A 22,906-nucleotide genomic window follows, 5' to 3' on the forward strand; every position below is an offset into this window, starting at 1 on the left:
CGCGACTGCCGACTCCATGTGCACCGCACCGAAACGTGCCTTCTACCAACTTAACAATACGCCTGCGTGAGGAAACTTTATACCTTACCGCCTTAACTTAAAGGCTATATTTAAATCACAAGTACTTTATAAGCTTTTTTCTTAATATGCAAATGCTAAAATTCGTAGCTTTGTAGAGCGTACGCGCATAGAAAAGCACGTTCTCTATTGTTGGTATTGTTAGTGATCGGAAAAACAATGAGTGCGGTAAAAAAATAAAGGACAGTGAGATAAAGAAATTACTAAGTTCTCAGGAGTAAATGTTTGAGCAATAAATCATCATTGTTTAAATAGGACAAAGCTACTAGTTTTACTATTTTGTGCATTTTGATGAGTTTTGTGACTTTTGGCTTAAGATTGATAAGTTATCGAAACTTTTAGGTAATAAAATAATATGTACCTATGTAATTAATGGTATGACTTATAACTATAGCGTTTTTTATTTTATACTAAATAAATGTATTTTAGCTATTTTGCTCTACCACAAAAAATAACCGTTGCATTTTAAGATAGTAATTTATTTCTAAGTAATAAAAAATTATGATTGTAATTAATAAATAATTATAATATGAATAGTTCACAAGTTAGGGTTTCCTTAAATTTCGCATTAGCGAATTAAATATGGTTGCTTCCGGAATAGGGTAACCAGATGTCTCGTATTTTTTAGGACGTCCGTTCGTTTAAGTTCTCAAATTTCATAAGTAAGTGGTGCATGCAAAAGTGGTATTTACTTGACTACGCTATAGCAAGGATAAACGTTAATTGAGCTTTTGGCACGGTACCTTTAAAGTTTAAATTCGATCAACTTTTTTATTTCTTTATTTATATTTTTTTATTTCAATTTTATAAACCGACGAGCGTTAAATAATAGAAATAATGTTGTAAAAAAATAGTCTAATATAGATAAAGTCCTAAATGTATTTTAACTTAGCCTTATTAAATAATAAATTCTAGCATATTATTATGAATTAATTATAATCTAAAAATATTTTTACAATTCTCGACAACATAAACAGTATTAGGGTGTCGTCATTTGTAATTATTTAAAATTACAACAGGCTATTGGCTAGAGCCATCCAAATACCAAACGATACTTACTATACTAATTTTCTAATTTGCGTACAAATATTACCTATTCATAACTAAAGAATGTTAGAATATATTTTATAATAATTGTCAGTAGTGGAAACGTGAATTCACTCTTGACGCCCTGACTCGGAGCAAAATCAGACATTATGCATGTAAATTTACCGATGGTAAAATTATACAGTACCTACAATGTTTCAATTGTTTAGTCCTTTACCTGCCGCCTCTACCAAAAACTGCTATTCGATTATAACCTAACGATTACTTACTTAATGTAGAGCTCACACATCTGTGTTAGAGCTATAGGTATCTACTTAATAATAATAATTCAGATAATGTTTGTTGATATTTTTATTATGTAGAGAAATACGCAAAAATGGTAAAAGAATAAGAACTTGGCTAAATACTTTATTATCGAACCTTTTCATTTCGTTTCAGTCAGTTCAAAACCTCCAAATCTACCTACCTACTACCTGTTATTTTTTTATTTATTTTTTTGTTGTGGATAAGGTTAAGCGCTTGACCACAGTCTCGCCTCATGTTAAGCTGGTAATATGTGGTCTAAGCTCATGTTAAGCTGGTAATGGTAAATATGCAATGGCATATTTCCCATCTTACATCTACGAATGCGTAAGATAATATCCATACAAAGTCGTTGAAAATAATAATATAAAGAAGTAATAATGACGTGTAGAATGTAGATACTAATGATTATTATTCTTTGTCTCCGCATTATATGTGTTTGTTTATTTGAACGCGCTAATCTCAGGAACTACTGGTCCCATTTGAAAAATTATTTCGGTGTTAAATAGCCCATTTATCTAGGAAGGCTATATATCGTCACGCTAAGACCAACAGGTGCGGAGCACTGCGGGAAAAACCGCGGGGCACAGCTAATCTGCTATACACAACCAAATTAACGTTAATCATTAGTTTTTAAAAATAAAATTCTCGAGTCACGAATCAATCACTCACTATATTAAATAGGTATTAGTGGCAGTATGGAATATTCTCATTATTTATATTGATGTAAAGTACAGGTGATAAATTGATAATATTATACATATAAGTAGGTACTATTTATTTCTTTTAATAACTTTATTTCAAACAGACCTAATGTTATGTTCCAATAATTAATTTTCATAAAAATGTAGGTACTAACTAGTTACTAGTGATAATTATTATTACCTAGGTACTAGGTATTCTTAGGATAACTTCATAAAGGATCTTGTGTTGCACCATTACCCGTGCCATTACCTACTGTGTTCGACCCATATATTTCGGAAGTCGTAAAAACTCGCCATACAATTTTATGATTTTAGAAGCGCGTGTAATAAAAAAGTTTCGTGAAATTTTTTAGTAATGTATGTCACTTTAAAGACCTTTAAAAATATCCTTGTATATTTTTAGCTCATCTTTAAAAAAAGTAAAAGTTGCACGAACAGACGAACTTCCAAAAAGTTTTCATTTCCTTAAAATATAAGCAAACAATTTATAAGTGCAAAATACACTAAAATATTATCCACCTGTCCCGGCTTCACTCGGATAAAAAATAACATTTAAAGATTATATTATTACACTGGGTAAAAAGGTAAATTTTCTGACGGCAAAAGAAATTATTATTAACTAATAACTTGATTAGTTAACTAATAACTTGATTATAGATACATGTAAGTAGTTATTGAAAAAAAATAATTCGTTTATTTTTTTATATTTAAATTGTTTTCATACCAAGACATAAGCGTCCTAATAAACATAATAATATATTTTTTTTAATTTCATTCATTTTGAACACAACGCCACCTAGTAAATAAGCAATGAAGAAGGCGCGGGACATATACAAGCGGCGCAGCGCGCCGCGGGCGCGCCGCGGGCGCGCTGCCGGCATGCATCGGGTGCGCTATTGGCATTTTGTATGAAATAATTTTGGAAAGGCGGCGCAACCTTGGCACAACCGCGGCGTGCCGTCTCGACGCCTGTCCAAAATTTTTTCATACAAAATGTATAAGAAGGACGTGGTGCAAAACAGATTCAAGAGGTGCGCTTATGGCACGCCCGCGCCCGCGCCGCTTGTGTTTGACCCGCGCCTTAAGAAGCGACAAACGCGCAAATTTAGTTTGCACCATGTGTGCACGAACATTTTTACAACAGCATAATGTTGTTTGCGCAAACAGCACGTGCAGATGTGAAGTTTGAGCTAGGTACTACTTCCAAGTTGGCGATCTAAAATATAACTCGGCCACATTGAGATACTATTACCTGTGCTATTACTGGCTACGTATGGAGAAGACACCGCCTACATCACTTATGTTCCGCTCAACAGAGGTCAACCGGCCACACCAAGGGAGTAGCTAGCCATGGGCTCAAGGTGGGGCAACAATAAAAAATAATATGTAAGCAACTATACCCAAAGTTGATATATATACCTATTGATTGTGACAGATATTTACAAATTTCGCCTATAGCGGTGAGTCGATAACATAGTCGATAACATCGCTTAATCTATGACTCACAAGCCGCCCCGCGCCGCCGCGTTCGTCGAACAGATTTTGTTCGTGGTGTCTCCTCTATACGTAGTAATAATACTCAATGCTTGGCCATAAGGTCTCGTAACCAAACCAGGCCATTAAATCTTAAAAAAATGCAAGTTGGCGCGAAAGTTTGTGATAAATTCAGTTTAAACATTAGTTTAAATTTGAATTTATAAATTACCTGCTGTTTCAAGTTTAAAACTTTTGTCATTGATTTCTTTTTTTTATCACACGAATTTAATTTAGCTGTTGTAGAATAATATTACAGTACCTAAGTTTATTGGAACAAAAAGATGCAGTAACTATTTATTGTTAACTAGATTTCCGCCCACGGCTTCGCCCGCGTTTTCAAAGAAAAACCCTATGTGTTACAATGAAATCTAGCACACATATTATATTATGTGTGCTAAATTTCATTCGGTTCAGTAGTATTTTCCTGACGTATAGAAATTTTCCTGGCTTTTCGAATTTTCCTGGCGTATAGAAATTTCCCTGCCTTATAGAAATTTTGCCGGCTTATAGAAATTTTCCCGACGCATAGAAATTTTCCTGACGTATAGAAATTTTCCTGGCTTATAGAATTTTTCCTGATGTATAGAAATTTTCCTGGCTTATAAAAATTTCCTGACGTATAGAATTTTCCGGACTTATGGAAAATTTCCTGGCGTATTGAATTTTTTCTGGCTTATACAAATTTTCCATATCTATATAATTTTGGGGCAGAGAAATTTTCCTCGCGCATAGAAATTTTCCTTGTTTATAGAAATTTTCCTGGCGTATAGAAATTTTCCTGACGCATAGAAATTTTCCTGGCTTAAAGAATTCTTCCTGACGTATAGAAATTTTCCTGGCTTATAAAAATTTTCCTGACATAGAAATTTTCCGGACTTATGGAAAATGTCCTGTCTTAAATTTTCCTTTCTCATGGAAAATTTCCTGGCGTATAGAATTTTTTCTGGCTTATAAACATTTTTCTGGCGTATACAAATTTTCCGGACTTATGGAAATTTTACTTATCTATATAATTTTGCGGCAGAGAAATTTTCCTCACGTATAGAAATTTTCCTGGCGTATAGGATATATTTTCCTGACGTATAGAAATTTTCCTGGCTTATAGAATTTTTCCTGACGTATAGAAATTTTCCTGGCGTATAGGCATTTTCCTGACGTATAGACATTTTCCTGTCTTAATTTTTAATTTACGATTAAAAGTGCTTCTAGAAGTAGTCTAATTGAACAAATAAATGTTTGAGTGTGAGGAGATTAAATTATTGCATCATCACAATAATTTCAAACAGATTTTTTTATTCATAAAAATAAATGTATTTACATTACCTGTGAGCATTTACGTACTTTTAAAATAATTTCATAGAAAAGGATGATTATGTAATTTGAAATAATAAAAAAACACATCTTTTAAAAAAACTTTATTTACAATACATTCAAGCGCTTTTATGCAATGGTCTGACGTTCCTGTGGTTTTGCAGACATCTAATGGTACAAAATTTGAAGGAATCATATTCAAATGGAGTCTTTGGTAGATTCGCTCCACATAGAAAACATTTAGGTACTTCTGCTTTTACCTGAAAACAAAACAAATATAATATGTACTTTTTTTAAATAATTGAAGATAATAAAAAAGCAAAGTAAGATCATATTATGCTATTAAAAAATATTAGGTGCTATATATAAAAAAGGTAAGAAAGACACTTTTAACTCTCCTATACTAATATTATAAAGCTGAAGAGTTTGTGTTTGTTTGAACCCGCTAATCTCAAGAACTGGTCCGATTTGAAAAATTATTTCGGTGTTGGATAGCCTATTTATCGAGGAAGGCTATAGGCTATATATCATCACGCTAAGACCAACAGAAGCGGAGCCACGCGGGTGAAACCGCGGAGCGCAGCTAGTAAGAAATATCTCCCAGGTATAATAAAAGTTAGTATTTTTGGTCTAACTGATATACAATTACAGTTACATACAAATAACTAGAAATAATAACACATTAAATAAGTATATAATATTAACAATAATATTATCTCTAATAAATTATATTTTATGAGTATATCGAAGAAAAAATCAGGTAATATTTTTGAATAACTCTTAGTTTACTATTAAAACTGCAATAATTACAAACAAGGCCACACATTGCTCTAAAATAAAGATTACATATATTCCACAACCTACCTTCTGGGAATCAGTCATTTGCAAGAATTGGTTAGTTTTATTCTTCTCTATTTGCTTCTCTTTCTCCCTCTGCCGTTTCGCGCGTTTCTGCTGCGCTTTCTTCTCTTTCTCTATCTCTAGCAATTCTGGTGTGATTGGTCCCGGGATTTGAGACTGTAAAGAGATATTTAAATTACCATATATTTAGATAAACATAGTCAAACATAGTCATTGTCATAATTTATGTTAGGATTTAGTAATTGACCAGTAAGATTTTCGGGAATCTTAAAGTTTCGGATGAATGTTAAATCGCACATATATCCCTAGATCACTAATCATTCGTCTCACAGTCGACCAGCACCTGTCGCGTTCGATGTTTAGGTATGTTCCCAACAATTTCTCGCCCCGCCCCTCTCAGTACCTTCCTGATTGGCAATTTATTGACCCGTGTGAAGACGACGCGGACGCACGCTTTCTATTTCCGGAGTTATAGCAAAATAGTCGACTCACAGACGAATGTGTAGTGACTACGCGTGCAAAGTGAACAAAGGTGTATTTTTGAATAATCGATTTTTTTATTGTTTATTGATACCGATTTATAATAGATGTTGTACAATACTTATTGTAGAAAGTTTATCTGCCTTTTTGCTAGTAATGTATACTGTTTCCTTTAATAGTTTTTGGAATAATACGAAGTAAAGAATTTAACCTTCCTTTTATTGTATAGATTAATTTAGAGAGAGATCAATAATCAATATCTTCTATATCGAGTATTCTTGAAGAATGTGACAGCCACAATGAAGAGGGCGAGACACTTGAACATCAGTTGGATGGTTTTCGTAGCTCAGATTCCGAAGGCAATTTAGAGAGAGATTTAGCAATCGCTACTGATGAAAGTTAACAAGAATCTGATACGTCTTCTGACCAAAAATTCAATGTTAGAGGTAGAACTATTGTATAATGAGGATAATAGACTCTGACGAGGATATCAGCACGCAGCCAGAAGGCCGCCACCAGCTATAATAGCACCAAAGGCGCAGTCGACTCAGTTGACCAAATGTGCTCAACAATCGGAAGACCAGTAGGTGGCCTTAGGCTATATTTGATAATATTCTAAATTTATGCATGGTTAATATGTCATTTATGTATCTAACATGTTGAGGCTGCGTCAAAAACCATTAAAACTAAGAACTTTCATTCAAAAAATGGCAGATGGCCTAACTGAACCAGGGTTGCAGGAGCGGTACAATACACCAACTTTGAGGTAAAATATCAAAACATACATAAAAGATATTCTAAAAATCGATGATGTTTTTCCTAGTACATCTCAAGGACGGACAAATAAACGCAAAATATGCCGATTTTGTCCATATAAAAAACGCAGAATGACTAAAAACTCATGCCACTCATGCAGAAAGGCAATTTACGGCGAGCACACAATTCCTACATGTAATGGCTGCAAAAAATGAAAAAAAAAAAAGACCTTCTTATTACTTATAATAATATTTAGATAACTAACTTGGCTATGTTGTTCATTATTTCACTTAAATATAACAAATAAATAAAATACATGCATTTTAATTTGTTCGTCTGTAAGTCGAATGTTTAGTGTCAAAGTAACACCGAAATATGTTTAGTGAGCTTGGGATATATATATATATCAAAATTGCATTCATAGTTTTCTTTTATAGGATTTTTTGTATTGTTTATGTGGAGTGTCGTTAAAACTAGGTGCTAAAATTTTATTTTATGTCGAGTACTAAACATTTTAATTACTTTAGAAAATTTAATCTAAAACTAAATTGTTCTTCATAGTAAATATCCTTAACCATTCAAAACTGACCTTATTATAATTATATTTATCAGGGAACTGCGCCTGGAACATTCTGAACGCAATCCTAGTGTCATGGTGCGGTGACGCCGCGTATGGAGTTTGTAATTGGTGATTACGGATACAGGGATCGCTGCCAGCTGTTAGGAGTGCACTGAAATATGAAAATTATATTATTTAACTAGATTTCCGCCCGCGGCTTCGCCCGCGTTTTCAAAGGAAAACCCGCATAGTTCCCGTTCCCGTGGGATTTCCGGGATAAAACCTACCCTATGTGTTAATCCAAGTTACCTTCTATATGTGTGCTAAATTTCATTGTAATCGGTTCAGTAGTATTTGCGTGAAAGAGTAACAAACATCCATACATCCATAGTTACAAACTTTCGCATTTATAATATTAGTAGGATATACTTATCCAAAAAAAAAACAATTTAATAAGATTTATTCGCCAAACATAACTGCATATACAAATTTCAAACTATAAAGGTTATTTATTATTTTTCTTCTAGAGAGAAAATGTAAGTGCTTTATTTATCTTGCAATCTTAAGGGTGCTTTTCCACTAGTAATGTGCGAGTATGTGCAGCGAGGAATGTCTTTGTAAATAACCCATAGTATTGCTTCAAATTTCAAACTAAATGAAGCGATATGATTGGTTCTTTACAAATTCCTCGCTACACATCCTCGCACATTAATGGTGGAAAAGTAAATCATGAATATCTAGTCTTAGGCCTACAATTGTCCATATAATACGCAGGCGCTTATTATGCATACGCTTTCGCCAAATGATGAAAACTATGGCAACGGATGCACGATGAACGAGCTGATGCGACGTTGCCGCTCCGTGCACATTTGTAATATTTTAACGCAAGATGCAAACATTCGTCTTGCAATTGTCAATTTACGAACATGTCATGCGTATTACGTGAATAGTTGCAGGCTTAAGCCTAGATTATGGATCAGAATAATGAAAGATCATATTGTATAACATAATTGAAATTATACAAACACACATAAATCTTTACGTAGCGTACAATTTGAACAAAAACAGTTAACAAAAAATGGTGTCAACTCTTGACTGAACTCAAATTCAAGAATCTGTTTGGGTCGCAGAGTTAATTAAGTAAGTATATTTTAAACAGTACTACGACTTTCTGTAACAAGCAGAATAACTATTTAACCATTATATTTAAATATATTTAACCATGTGTAAGTTCATGTAAAATAAATTAAAAATATACTCACGTGACCATTTCAGGTTTAGCAGCTATAGCCGCTTTATGCAGCGCGGTGTTACCATCGCTCGGGTCTTGAATATTGCACGCCTCTTCCAAATCCCCCTCCCACGCTTCTAGAATCGTCTCTAGGGAACTTTGCTCGTTGCCAGATATCACTTTCCACATCTGTAACAATTTTTAGGGAATTTATAATTTGTTATAGGGCAACACCTTTGAATAAATGTTACCACTTTTGTAAAAAGTATTAAGTAAGTATCTTGAAAAGTTGAAGTTTCGAAAGAGATATTTTATTTATAAGCACTTTAAAACAGTGTATAATAAATACTTTTGAGGAGGAATATTATGCTTATAATATTATGATTTATTTCTAACCAGGATTTTATTAAAATTTTAATAAAATACATGCTATCCAATTACAACAATCTTAACTTTAAACTGTTTAAATTTTTTAGTCTTTTTAAAATCAACAAAAAAATCCAGTCGACAAATGTTATTGTTGAAAAATGTGCTTTATTATCAATGCCATAGAGGCTAAATTTCAATTTTATCTAATAATATAACTAAATCTACACACCTTTTTAACATTAGCCGGTATCTTCTGCACCACCACCGGCTTCTTCACCGGCTTCTCTTCTTTCTTCTTCTTTTTCTTCTTAACTCTCTTCTCTTGTACATTCTCTTGTTCGCTGCAAGAACTATGGGCGCTTACTGAATGATCGTTTAACAGGTCCTTCCTTGAGTTTGTTATAACTCCTTTTGAACTCTGTTCGGAAAGAGTTTTTATCCAGCCTGTGAAAATAAAATGTTAGAATTATGATTTGATTTTAAGAAATTACTGCAAAAAATTGTTTTAAATTTAACTTAACTTTGGAAATGTACAATAATATGTTACGTTGACATTGTTATTTTATTTAGATTTGTATGTATAATTATGATGTTAATTATTTGTTTCAGCTTGCTCAAATTCTCTGTGAACAAGTGAAAGTGAATCTACGGACAATCAGTCTCTCTTAGTCAATATATTACGCTCTGTGGCTGTCCTGATTATACCACACCCCGGAGTCCGGACACTCCATACAAAATTATCGTTTTGACAGTCACACTGTAGAGAGTGCAAATGTGTGTGTTAACGCTTTAGGGTTTGCACATTAATTGTGACTAGCGTAAAGAAATTCGCGTTTTTCTGATGAAATACATCCGTAAACAGCACAATATCTACCATTTTCTACGAAAAACGATATTCACAAATCCAAAATAATAAAATTACTTTAAGTCAATTTGATTAATGTTGTCAATCTTCGTTGCGTATCGTCCTTTCGGAAAAATGCGGGACATCTAATAGCCTGATCGTGCGGGGTGAGGTAAGTGTTTAATTTTGGCGGGAGGCGGAGAGTGTCCGTTCTGTAGCGTTTAGCTACTATTATGTATTCTGTGATTATACTTCTCAGATATGATGACATAACTCATTACTACATTATTATGGAAAAGTAAAGTTAAGCAGTGACAAATGTACAATTTAACAAAAAATGATCAAGATTTTATTCAAAACAATTTACATACCTACAGGAGTTTCAGAGTCTATAAAGCATGGACCCTCATCTTCACTCGATAGCATTTGAGTTGGCAGCTCGCGTGGAGTACGTTCCCTTTAAAAAAATATGTTTCTAACCTACAAATGCTCTTATTAATAACTGAAGAATTATTTCATGATAAAAGTTAAACTATATTTATTTATTTTTTTTTGTTTTGTCTATTGACTGTTTACAAGTTACCAATGCAATGATCATAGTATTAAAATATCTATCTATCACTAGACTATCTACCATTATTAATTGAAATTCGTACATTAAATTTATATTAAAGACGATACTAATATATTAACCTTGATTTTGCTCTATCGATAGGTTTTCCAGGGCTCTTCTGTGTTTTCTTTTTTTCAGCATTGGGATCAGCCGCTTTGCCGTCTTTCACAGTCGACGCGATTAGAGCTTTTTGGAATAATTCCATTGTCTCTGAAAAAACAATTTTTTTTTTCAAAAACTCTTTCACTAAAACGAAGGCTCATGGACATGTGCATCTTGCCCATCCTCACCTACCGTGCACAGACTTGGTCATTGACTGATCGCCAAAAGTCGGCACTTGGGGTTTGCCAAAGATCAATGGAGCGCAGCATTTTGGGCGTAAAGCTTTCTGATCGTATTCAAAATAGAACGCTGCGCTCAAAATACAGATTGTCGACGTAGCCCATAAAGCTGCCGAGCTCAAATGGAACTGGGCTGGACATGTTTGCCGGATGTCCGAAGAGTTGTGGGCGAAAATCACCACTATGTGGATCCCCGACAATGGAAAAAGGCTGCGTGGAAGGCCCAAAATCAGATGGCGCGACGAACTGGACTCTCATTGCAAGGAATGGGCTAAAATTGCTCACAATAGGAAGACATGGACGAAGGGAAGTGAGGCCTTTGCCCAGCAGTGGGACAGCCATGGCTGAATAATAAAAAAAAATAATAATAAAAATATAGCACTTAATATTGGATGGGTATAACCTGACTTGAACACCACTTTAACTAACTATTTTTAGCGAGAATAATTTTGTGAGAACCATTATCATGATAATCTTATATATAAAAATGAATCGCAAAATGTGTTGGTAAGCGCATAACTCGAGAACGGCTGAACCGATTTCGATAATTCTTTTTTTATTATATTCCTTGAAGTACGAGGATGGTTCTTATGTAGAGAAAACGTAAATATTATGTACCACGGGCGAAGCCGGGGCGAACCGCTAGTTGATGATATATTTTCATCTCTCGCACATATCCCACCCTGATCGGATCGGTATACGAAGATAAATTTTTATAATTTATACAATATAGTTCAAATAATTTTACAAAATTGCAATTGCTAGCCAATTCCGTTTTGATTTGGCATGAGATTAAAACAAAAGCTAGAATTCAGAAATCAATTTAAAAATACATTTATTTCCCATGATACAATAATTAGTAAATTAAAGAAATAGTACTCTTTGATATTTTTGGTTTAATGGCATTCAAATGCTTTATAAATATAAATAAATGAAATATGAAATAGTACTACTTATAATTTAACACTTACCATAAACCTCTATGCTAGCCAAAGTACCCCGTTCTCACCCGTTTCACTTCTTTATACGTGGGTTTCCTCGTCGGAAACGGCAAAGCTCTAACTCTAAAGTCATCTCTATTGAGCGGAGAGTTCTTGCCGAATAACGCCGCCTGATTGGTCGAGCCAACCGCGCGGTATAACACTAGTGAACAGCCAATCAGATCTTCCGACCAAGCGGATATTATTTCTTGCACATGCTGAAAGAATTTTAATTTTTAAAAGATTTTGTTACCACATAGTGATCGTAATTATAATAACTATTGCCATATTGGAAACAAAGTGCATGTATCTGTATCAATTTATTAATTTTTTTCACAGCTGTAACACAACTAGAATTTGTTCAAAAAATTTTTGGTTATAGTCACGTACCAAAATTTATTCATATCAATCAATATCAACACAAACTTTTTATTCTGGGTTCAATTTCAATAACATATTATCTATACTATAATATTATAAAGCTGAAGAGTTCGTTTGTTTGAACGCGCTGATCTCAGGAACTACTGGTCCGATTTGAAAAATTATTTCAGTGTTAGATAGCCCATTCATCGAGGAAGGCTATAGGCTATATATCATCACGCTAAGACCAACAGGAGCGGAGCCACGCGGGTAAAACCACGGAGCGCAACTAGTTATAAAATACCTTCAACATACAAAAAAAGACGGGATGCACTCCGGGAGTGCCGGCAGAAGTGAAAACTTGATTATTAACGTTGAGCATGTTTGATATTTTGGAATGGTATCCGTCTTACGCTTTTTCGATCAGGTCACGTGTCCTGACGCGAGTTTAAGATTTTATACCCATTGCCGCTAAAGAAGTTTTCACTTCAAAAAAAATCTAAAATCTCCGTTACTGTCCCTATAAAGAGCCACAAATAAGTTTCCCTAAATTCCCCCTCACCTCCAAGAAAGCCGCTTGGTTGTATCGCCTCAAGCTAGCGCCAGCAGATCGCGGCATGTTCCCGTGCTGGTCCCGAGCGCTCTGCGCCTGGCCCTGCCCGCGCCGCGTCACGTACGAGTGGTGCGTTTTGTGCACTACCGGTACCGCACCGGAAAATATGGCACCAGCGAAATGGCCCCCGGAAACCTGTGTGTTTGGTGAAATTATTTATCTTTATTGTATAAACACAGTGATAAATATAAATAACAAGCGGTCCGCCCCAGCTTCGCCCGTGGTCAGAAGCGTAGCGTGCCTTGGCGGGGCCCGTATAAAAATTTGTTTGGGGGCCCTTAGGAAGGGTAAAGATTTCTCACAAAAGAAAAAAAATGTTTGCATAAAATTAAAAGAAATATTTATTCATCGATATCTGTCACTTATTCCAAAATTTTTACAAACAATTCAAATTAAATATACACACTCCTGTGTGCCAGAAAATTGCTTTCTTTTACTTTTGTTTTGTTTTGTCGGTCAATATAATTGGCGCAGTCGGTAGGATAATCCTTGAGAGCCGTCTCTCGGAACGCGAAACTACAAGCATCGAGTATCGCTATTCCATCGGTGGGACGACGACGGGGATCCAGAACCTACACCGTTGGCCGCCGCAACGCGAAGGGTATCCGAACATTGATACTGCAGGAAAGGCCGAAATGAAAATCCTGTAAGTACACTAATTCTCTTAGTGACTTGCCACTCCTAGATTGTAAGTTTTCCTAGATTACCCATTCACGGGAACCGAGGAACTGTAGTGCGTAGGCTTAAAATATATTAATTCATCGCGAATTAATTGTAGAATTTTACAAAATCAATTTGTAAAATTCAAATATATAGATATTAGGTTGATAAAAGATTAATAAATTTAAATATTAATTAATTATGAATTGAATTTCGAATTTTACCATTTAATTTATTTTATAATTTAAATTTAAATATATTAAGTAAAGATTATTAAGTATTTTTTTTTATCTAACGAAGTTAATACATTTAATTAAATTCAATATATTTTATAGTATTCAATATAGATATCTAAAATGTCAGATTTGGATAAAACTTTTAATGCACTTTTGCCAGAATTTTTAGTAATGTTAAATAAATTACACAAATTTTATGGCAAAGAGCAAATCCTTCAAGTTAATTATAGAGAATATATAGAAATATAGTTATAGTTTTTGTTCCCGGTTGTCCTTGCTGCTACCTTTGAATTATTTAAATTATCCATAGTTCCTAATAAAGATAGTAAAGTCCTAATTCCACCCTATACTTTTGTGGCAATTCACGACGAGGATTTTATGTACATGGAGGCAGAATGCCCGAAGTATGGCCTAGGGTATCTATGTGAGGACAAGCTGAACCATCATCGATCCAAAAATGACTGCGTGTATCACCTTATTACCACGCAACGAGTCGTCGCATCTTGTCTCTTCACGCCTGTGGAACTCGGAGCGCCCGCACTAGAAAAATTAGACGACGCCCACTACGTCATCAGTTTCCCCAAGCCATCAAAAATTCACCTATCATGCTCGCAAGATCAATATGACGTCATTAATAAAAAAAGCTACTTAGCCACAATACCCAAGAACTGCATTCTACAAACGGAGGCTTTCAGACCAGGAGAAGACCACATCAAAGGACAGATAATGAAAATTGCAAACCTACCAGATTCCAGCCAATATAATACAGATGGAGAAGCAATCATGATAATCAAAAAGAAGAAATAGAACATCAATCGGCGGAGTGTGAAATTTCAGCGATATTAACGAGCCTTGCCCGCCAATAATCGCTGAACTTCAGGAGGGAGGTGTTATGTACCTACATATAACACGCCTTAACTATTAGAGGATGCATGGGGCCACCCAAGAAGGACTTGCACCTGTTAGCAATTGCGACATCGCGCACACCTGCGATTCCAGAGAGTGTTGCGGCAATCATCGCCACCGCGACGCTGTAGCTGCTCCGCCGAGGACGACAAGCACTCTTTGTTCCAACATTGAACGGGAGGGACATAGTTTAAGTTAGGAATAATTTATAATGTAATTTTTTTACAATAAATTATTAATAAGTAAATTTCGGTTTTTTTGCGCCTTCGCGGGTCGGTCAATATAATTAGTGTAGATTATCAATGCACAATAAACAATTCACACACAACATTTATCCAAAGCAAAACTCTGCCTGTATACTGTGTATGAGGCAGACTTTTCTACTTACCGGTTCAATAGACTTTGAACACTACTGCAACGAAATAAGGTGCTAATTTCAACTGTTTTACAAGTTAAACAAAGTATTCAGGTATTTTTAAAACCGCGTGTGTATTTCAATACAGTCAAAATGTTTATCTTTTATTTCTTACCATTAATACTGCCCACCGTTGATAGCCTGGTATGGTTAGACGTTGACAGCGCTCCACCCATGCGTAACCTTCGCCATCGGAAGATAATTCTTCCTGAAATAATTATATTTAATTACTACTTATTCCAAGGTTTTTAAAATTAAGTTCATTCTAATTTTGATATTCTTATAAGAATAAGGATATAACAATAAGAATTGCATTTTAATTTAATATAAGTTTACACTAGAAAATCCTATATTAAAATTGCAACAGCCCAATGGATATTAAAATAATAAAAATTATAGACAAAAGAGCTAATTGTTAGAACTTTAAAACATAAAAAATAATTAACATAAAACATCTAATTGACTAACCTTTTTATGGTGCAATATACATCTGTATATACAGAAGACTTGTCCAGTTTTATTAGTGAAGAATGCCTTGCAATGTCTCGTCGCTGCTGCGAATAGATCACTTGCTGGTTTGGAGTTTGTACTCTCTGTCTCCGAGTCACTGCCTGATACACTTGAATTATCATCTGAAAATAAAGAATTTATTGTGATTGGTCTTTTAATAAACATTTGGTAAATTGGTATGATGTTGTAAAGCCTAATAAGTTTGTCATAAACATGAAATACGAAAAAAATGCAATCGCAGTTACTTATAGGTATTGATTGCCTAAATTATTGATAGTTTCAAACACATACATTAGTTTATATCTCTTCTCTATAATTATATAAAAATGAATCCATATTTCCCTTGGTCACGGCATCACGCGTGAACGGGTGGACGGATTCTGAAAAATTCTTTTTTATAATATTCCTTGAAGTACGAGGATGGAGAGAAAACGTAAACATGTACCATGGGCGAAGCCGGGGCGCACCGCTAGTATTGTATAAATTAATTATGTATCATCAATCCACATTATAGAAGTGAATTAAAGATGAATTTCAGGGAAAGATGTAATTATAAAACAGGCAATGAACTGAAAACACACAGGTTAACCGTAATACTTTTAAAATAAATTAATAGATATGTGGATTCATGTCCGTTTTATAATATTTTAAGTGCCATTTTATTAAAATACTGTTGCATTTGCTTCTAATCCCTATTTCAATTAATCAACCTTACCTTGTCTAGAATTAAATTGTCCCAAACTGAGCGCAGACTTCCCAAACAGCTTCCTCTTCAAGTTATGTGTATGCCAGTGATGTTTATAATGTGCAGTCTGTTGCGCCCGAGTCTCGAAAGGACCCACTCCGCAGCATGAGCAGCAGTTACCATCGCTTGCTCCATTCAATGTAAGTGCGTTAAGACGCTTGATGACACTTTGTTCGTCGACTGGAATAATTTGGGTTAAGGTAAATTAAATACAATTTATTATGTTAAGGCAAATTTATAAATAAAAAAGACGTGTGGCACTCGGGGACTGCCGCGGTAAAGCTATTGCATGCTATGCCTTCAAGCCACACCTCCGTGCCCGTCAGAGTGGGGAGCGTGACGTTTTTGATTTTTCGTTACGGAATTTCTGGATTTGGTCACCGCGCTCAAGGCCCGCGATAGAAGCTATGCAATAGCTTAAAAATCTATATGATAAAATACTTTTGTTTATTTTATCTCTGTTCTATTATAAGGTATACTTAAAATTCACATTTATTGTGATAACAATATTTAATACTCTCAATAGAGAATTGTATAAAAAAATGCCTCAAGTAAAAATATTGTGCAAGTATTGGAAATTTTATACACAAAGTTTAAAAAAAACAATTTTTAGATACAGTAAGAAAGGAACTTTATAAGTATTAAGTATAAAGACTTATAAAGTAGGAAACAGAATTTATACTAATATGTGCAATCACAAGATTCATTACATGGATTTCATAACATTTCACTCATGGTAATAGACATTATTACACCACACTAGGTGGACCATTTAAATCCATATATGTTAAGGAAATATTTAATACTACTTACCAATTTGATGTGATTCTGTTATCATACATGCTGCAACTTTTATTCCTCTCAGAAGTTTTTCAAAATCATCTAAATCGAAGACCCTGACCGTTTTAGGCTTGACAATATCCGTTTTTGAAGTCATTTTTATATTGTTCAAAGTTAATTTACATCGTAAAATTTGTATTATATTATGGCGTGAGTTTCACCTGCAGAAAAAATTATGTTATTTACTTTATGCAATTTTATATATTATTCAATTTACACTTTGAAAATATTATGCATTTTTAAGTAATAAAATTCAAGAATTAAAACGAAAACTTAACCTGTTTTACAGTCTGACATTGACATAATATGACATAAACAGCTGACAGCTGTCATTTGAGTTTTGACACAAACTCAGTGTTAAGACGCGTTTTCACTATAGACCTTCATACGACATGCAACAATTGGTGGCAAATATATATTTGTAAACAACTCAATGATATTTGATCACATTATTTAATAATGACATTGTATTTCTTAATGAGTTTTATTCTAAAATATGGGATATTTAATCTTTTACAAACTAATAAATTCATTCTCTTCTTGGTTATTGGGATATGATATTAAATGAATCATCATCATCATCATTAACAGCCTATGTTTGTCCACTGCTGGACATAGGCCTCAGTCATGGCACGCCATTGAGCCCGGTCATTCGCTCGTTAAATGAATGAATGAATGTAAATATTTCCCGCCTTTCTTAAAGTACCTACAACGAGTTGACATCCGTGACAGATTTGTTTTTTCTTTTTACTTTTATTTATAACAGATACTTAGTTTGTATCTACAATAATTCTGTGATATTTTAAAATTTTAAGTACGTATTACTAGCTCTAAATAAATAAAGTATTTTAACCGTATAGTTATTATTATCCTCCTGAGACCCAGGATTTTTTTCTCTTTCTTTTTTAATAAAAATTAGCTGTATCTGTTCTAATGCAATTATAGATATTCAAAAAAATGGTAAAAAAAATCTTTCGTGGAAAACTTGGATTTTCTTTATGTCATGTATATATTACAGGTGGTCCCAGTTCCAAGTGTAATAAAGTTATGAAAATTAAGAAAAACTACATGTTTTTTTTAGTTATTATATATTTTTAAACTTGAATCTAAATATTTATTATTCTATCCAATATATATCTATTTTTTGTACCTTGGTTCAAAGATAGGTAATTATAAGGGTGAGAAATGACCAGTTCAAGTATTTCAAACTCAAACTCAAACATTTATTTATTCAATTAGACTTCTTATAGAAGCACTTTTGAAACGTCATTACATATTTTAAAATTTACCACCGATTCGGAAAGCAGTATCTACGGAGAAGAACCGGCAAGAAACTCCATAGTTGCTCTTTTAAATCATGTCAGTTTTACAATTTTAACATCATATATAATAATAACATGCCAAAGAACTGTCCTGTGGTTTTTTCGCGACAACTCTCCATGGGTTTTTATCGTCCATATATTCCTGAATACTGTAGTACGCTCTCTGAACTAGTACATTTTTTATATAAGTTTTAAATTTAGAACTACTAAACTCTTTAATATTATGAGGAATTCTATTGTAAAAGCGTATACCTTGACCCATAAATGAATTTTTAACTTTAGCTAACCGGAAAAATGGCATTTCAATTCTATTTCTGTTCCTTGTGCCATAACAGTGTCTATCTCCTACTCTTGTGTGTAAGTCGGCGTTTTTGTGTACATGCAAAATATTATTAAATATATACTGTGATGGTACAGTAAGGATACCAGTATTCTTAAAGAGATCTCTTAGTGAGTCCCGAGCACGTAAATTATATATAGAACGAATGGCTCTTTTCTGTAAGATAAAATATATAGTTTCTATATCTGCTGCCCTGCCCCATAGTAGAATTCCATAGGACATAATACTATGAAAGTAGCTGAAATAAACCAATCTAGCTGTATCTTCATCGGTGAGATGCCTTACCTTTCGGACTGCATATGCTGCTGAACTGAGCTTACCTGCAGCGGTGTTGACATGGGCTCCCCACTGTAGTTTCTCGTCCAATGTTAACCCAAGAAATACAGTCGATTCTGTAGGGTGTAATACCTCCCCGTTCAAGGTAATATTTCTGTTTAACTTTTTAACGTTTGGTAGTAAAAATTCAACACAAGTTGTTTTTTTGGCATTTAATAATAAATTATTAGCAGTAAACCAGTCGGATATGTGTAAAAGAGCACTGTTCACTTCGTCAAGACCGGCGTTTTGCACCGGCGCGGCGGTGTAGGTATTTATATTGTCACGTCCACCCCTAGGTCTTATTTCTTATCCATCCTCTCGGTCAGCCTCCTCTTATGCTTGGTCCACGTCATGTGCGTCCCCGAGATGGTCTGCCAACATGAAGATGGCATACATAGTGACGATTCTGTTCTGAAATGACTCATACTCATTGGACGAATGGAAGAAGAATCATTTTCTGGTATTTGGGTGGCTTCATCTGTATCATTTGGGGGATTACCTTCATCTCAAACATTTATTTATTCAATTAGACTTTTTCTAAAAGCAATTTGGAATAGTCACAACAGTATTAACATTTACCACCGATTCGGAAAGCAGTATCTATGGAGAAGAACCGGCAAGAAACTCCATAGGTCCATCATATAGGTCAATATTTGACTCATCCGGGTGTTGGTAGTTCTCAGTAGGTATCTTATAATCCTTGAAAATTATAATAAAATCTGTACCTAACATAAACTAAAGAATGTCATATAGGTAATACCCTTGTCATATAGGCCCTTGTAACCAATACCAATTTGGCAAGAATTGAGACCAAATGTCTTACCAGTATGACATCTAGAAGAAAACATTCATATTTTTCACAAGTTTTAGATTTATCTTACAAAATAACTATTGCGGTTGCAGAAATAATATCTATTATCATTAGATATACAAAGATATATTGCAATATACGAATGGTTTCACTAGAAATGTAAGATTACTGACCACGTGTTTGCCGTCGCACAGCCACCGTCAACTTCGAAATGAGAATACTTCAAATAACTGTCACTTATAAAACCAAAAACTGTTTAGTATAGTGGATGACATACCACTACATCGATTTGAGGTATTATTCCCGCATATACGCAAAAGATGGCGTTGAAATATTTTTTTATTGTTTATGTAATATATATATGACCGCAGGCCCCAGGAGGTTATACTAGTTTTTTATTTTACATAACATTATTAACTAGACTTCTCCGGTATTATAATACACATAAGTAGAGCAATAAACTAACATATTAAAGGAATAATAATAATTATTATGATAGTTCTCCGCCCTCGTTTTGTTTAACAATACTTCTATCTCTATTATTAGATAATAATTAAATACCAGTAATTGAATTTGCGTTTTTTTTTAATCTGCTACCGGTAAATAGTTATGTTTTATATTTTGGGATGAGAATTATGGGAATTTTGTCGATAATTCTTCCATAGGTATTTTATTTCTTTTACCAAGTTATAGTTCTAAATACCTATATTCTAACGAGAGTACTGGGTAATTACTCTGACAACAGACAGGGGCTCCCTAAAATCGTATTAAATGACAACAACAACGAGATTGGAGTATAGTTTATTATCCTTATAATAATAATATTATATCTTCCTTTTGGTGGTACCCGTGTATTATGGAGAGATACATATAAGTAATATATAAGTATTAATATATAAGTATTCGTAACTAATTAGATAAATAAAACACGATACATATTGAAAATATACGTTTAGTTACCTACTTGTTTAATGTTTAGGTTAAGTATATTCTTAACGATTTTAAATTTAACCTAGAAAAGTTATATTCCTTACAAAATGACTTTATATGTCTACTTTTTCAACAATAAAATAATAATCGACTCAAAATAATTATTAACACAACTAAGCACAACCAAAACGACCGTTACGTCCGAGAGCCCAACGGAAAGTGTGTCAAATCCGCTGTTCAGCTCATTTTTATAAACACCCACTCGGTTCGGGTTGCCAGTTGGGAATTAATTTATAACACGGCCGTTCCTGACAGTGCGGCGTCCTCGACCGCAGCATGACTTCTACCACTAGCAAGTAACATCAGATCCATCCAACCTGCTTGCTTCATCCCTTGAAATCTACTCAACATCGCCTTAGCGCTGTCTCAGGAACATAAAGGAAACTTGTTAGCAATCAACCTAGTTTTCGCGTAATAGTCTGAAGCGTATATGTTATGCAGGGGAACGAAAAATGACCTTCATCTCTATTTTACCATTACCAGTGCCATGGACGCAAGCGTGCACTCAAGCGGCCATAGACAAGGTGTATTAAAAAGCAAATACTTATTACAGAATTAGATACCTTCAGACTTAACACGAATATAGATAAAACTCAAAATGTAATACACCGTCGTAACGACAGTGGCTCCAAGTGCTCTCATAAGAGACAACCTGTAAAAAAACAGAGACCCATACATTTTGCATGTTCTCTAAGTGGCCTAAACACATTAGCACCACAAAAATTTAAAACAGAGAGACCCATACCTTTTGTACGTTCTCTAGTGGTCTATAAACAATAGCTACACAAACTTTCAAAACAGAGACCCATACCCATGTATGTCCTCTAGTGGTCTATAAACAATAGCACCACAAACTTTCAAAACAGAGACCCATACCCATGTATGTCCTCTAGTGGTCTATAAACAATAGCACCACAAACTTTCAAAACAGAGACCCATACCCTCGTATGTTCTCTAAGTGGTCTATAAACAATAGCACCACAAACACAAAGTCTTCGACAGCAGCGGTGAGTGGCTACCGTCGTTCCTCGTTCACGCAGGCATCCCGGCGCCGTAGATTGGTTGCAAGCAGCCCGGAAGCCCGTTGTCAGCAACTGCAGCGGCGCAGTGGATGTACAGCGCACGTGCCATTGCCAGCGCACAGCACATCGTACCACTGGGAACCCTTGTTGCCTCCTTCAACACGTAGCATGTTGGGAACTGTCCGGTAGCACCTGTTATTATCATAGCAACTAGTTATTTTCTTGACAACTTTGCTTCCCCGACTCGGCCTAACCTGACCATGACTAATCAATAACCCCAAGGTACTTAATGACTCCCGCTCACAGGACGCAACGGATGTTATTTCGCTACGGTTGAGATAATGTTCTTTCAACACTGAACAACTGAACTGAACAACAACTAATAAGCACTAAATTTAGATGGCAAACGGTCTAAAACGCGTGGCAATCCCAATTCTGATCTTAACGATTTTAAATTCAACCTATAAAGGTTTTATTCCTAACAAAATGACTTTATATGTCTACTTTTTCAACAATAAAATAATAATCGACTCAAAATAATTATTAACACAACTAAGCACAACCAAAACGACCGTTACGTCCGAGAGCCCAACGGAAAGTGTGTCCAATCCGCTGTTCAGCTCATTTTTATAAACACCCACTCGGTTCGGGTTGCCAGTTGGGAATTAATTTATAACAATATTATTATTTTATAGTATGAAATTTAATAAAATAGGTAACTATAATACAATGTCAGCTTCAGATTCGCCAGATTATTACTACTATATTATCTAACTCCACGTTTTATACACAAAATATCTAATAA

General features: G+C 34.4%; 1 protein-coding gene across 1 annotated transcript; it reads right to left on the reverse strand.

Moving 5' to 3' along the window:
- Positions 1 to 5,068: 5,068 nt before the first annotated feature.
- On the reverse strand, positions 5,069 to 17,570 carry LOC149483580 (tRNA endonuclease ANKZF1-like). Its single transcript, XM_089702710.1, is given in 14 exon segments — positions 5,069 to 5,239; positions 5,844 to 5,996; positions 7,666 to 7,807; positions 8,898 to 9,055; positions 9,465 to 9,679; positions 10,451 to 10,536; positions 10,773 to 10,902; positions 12,005 to 12,035; positions 12,037 to 12,231; positions 12,936 to 13,121; positions 15,319 to 15,411; positions 15,672 to 15,835; positions 16,429 to 16,638; positions 17,272 to 17,570. Coding segments are annotated over 14 exon segments (2,028 nt in total). The 5' UTR covers positions 17,396 to 17,570; the 3' UTR covers positions 5,069 to 5,098.
- Between the last annotated feature and the right edge of the window lie 5,336 nt (positions 17,571 to 22,906).

The sequence above is a fragment of the Colias philodice genome, chromosome 13, assembly GCF_061535455.1.
Source record: "Colias philodice isolate Cphi_HAF_F1 chromosome 13, ilColPhil1 Martin Lab GWU primary, whole genome shotgun sequence".
Lineage (NCBI taxonomy): Eukaryota > Metazoa > Arthropoda > Insecta > Lepidoptera > Pieridae > Colias > Colias philodice.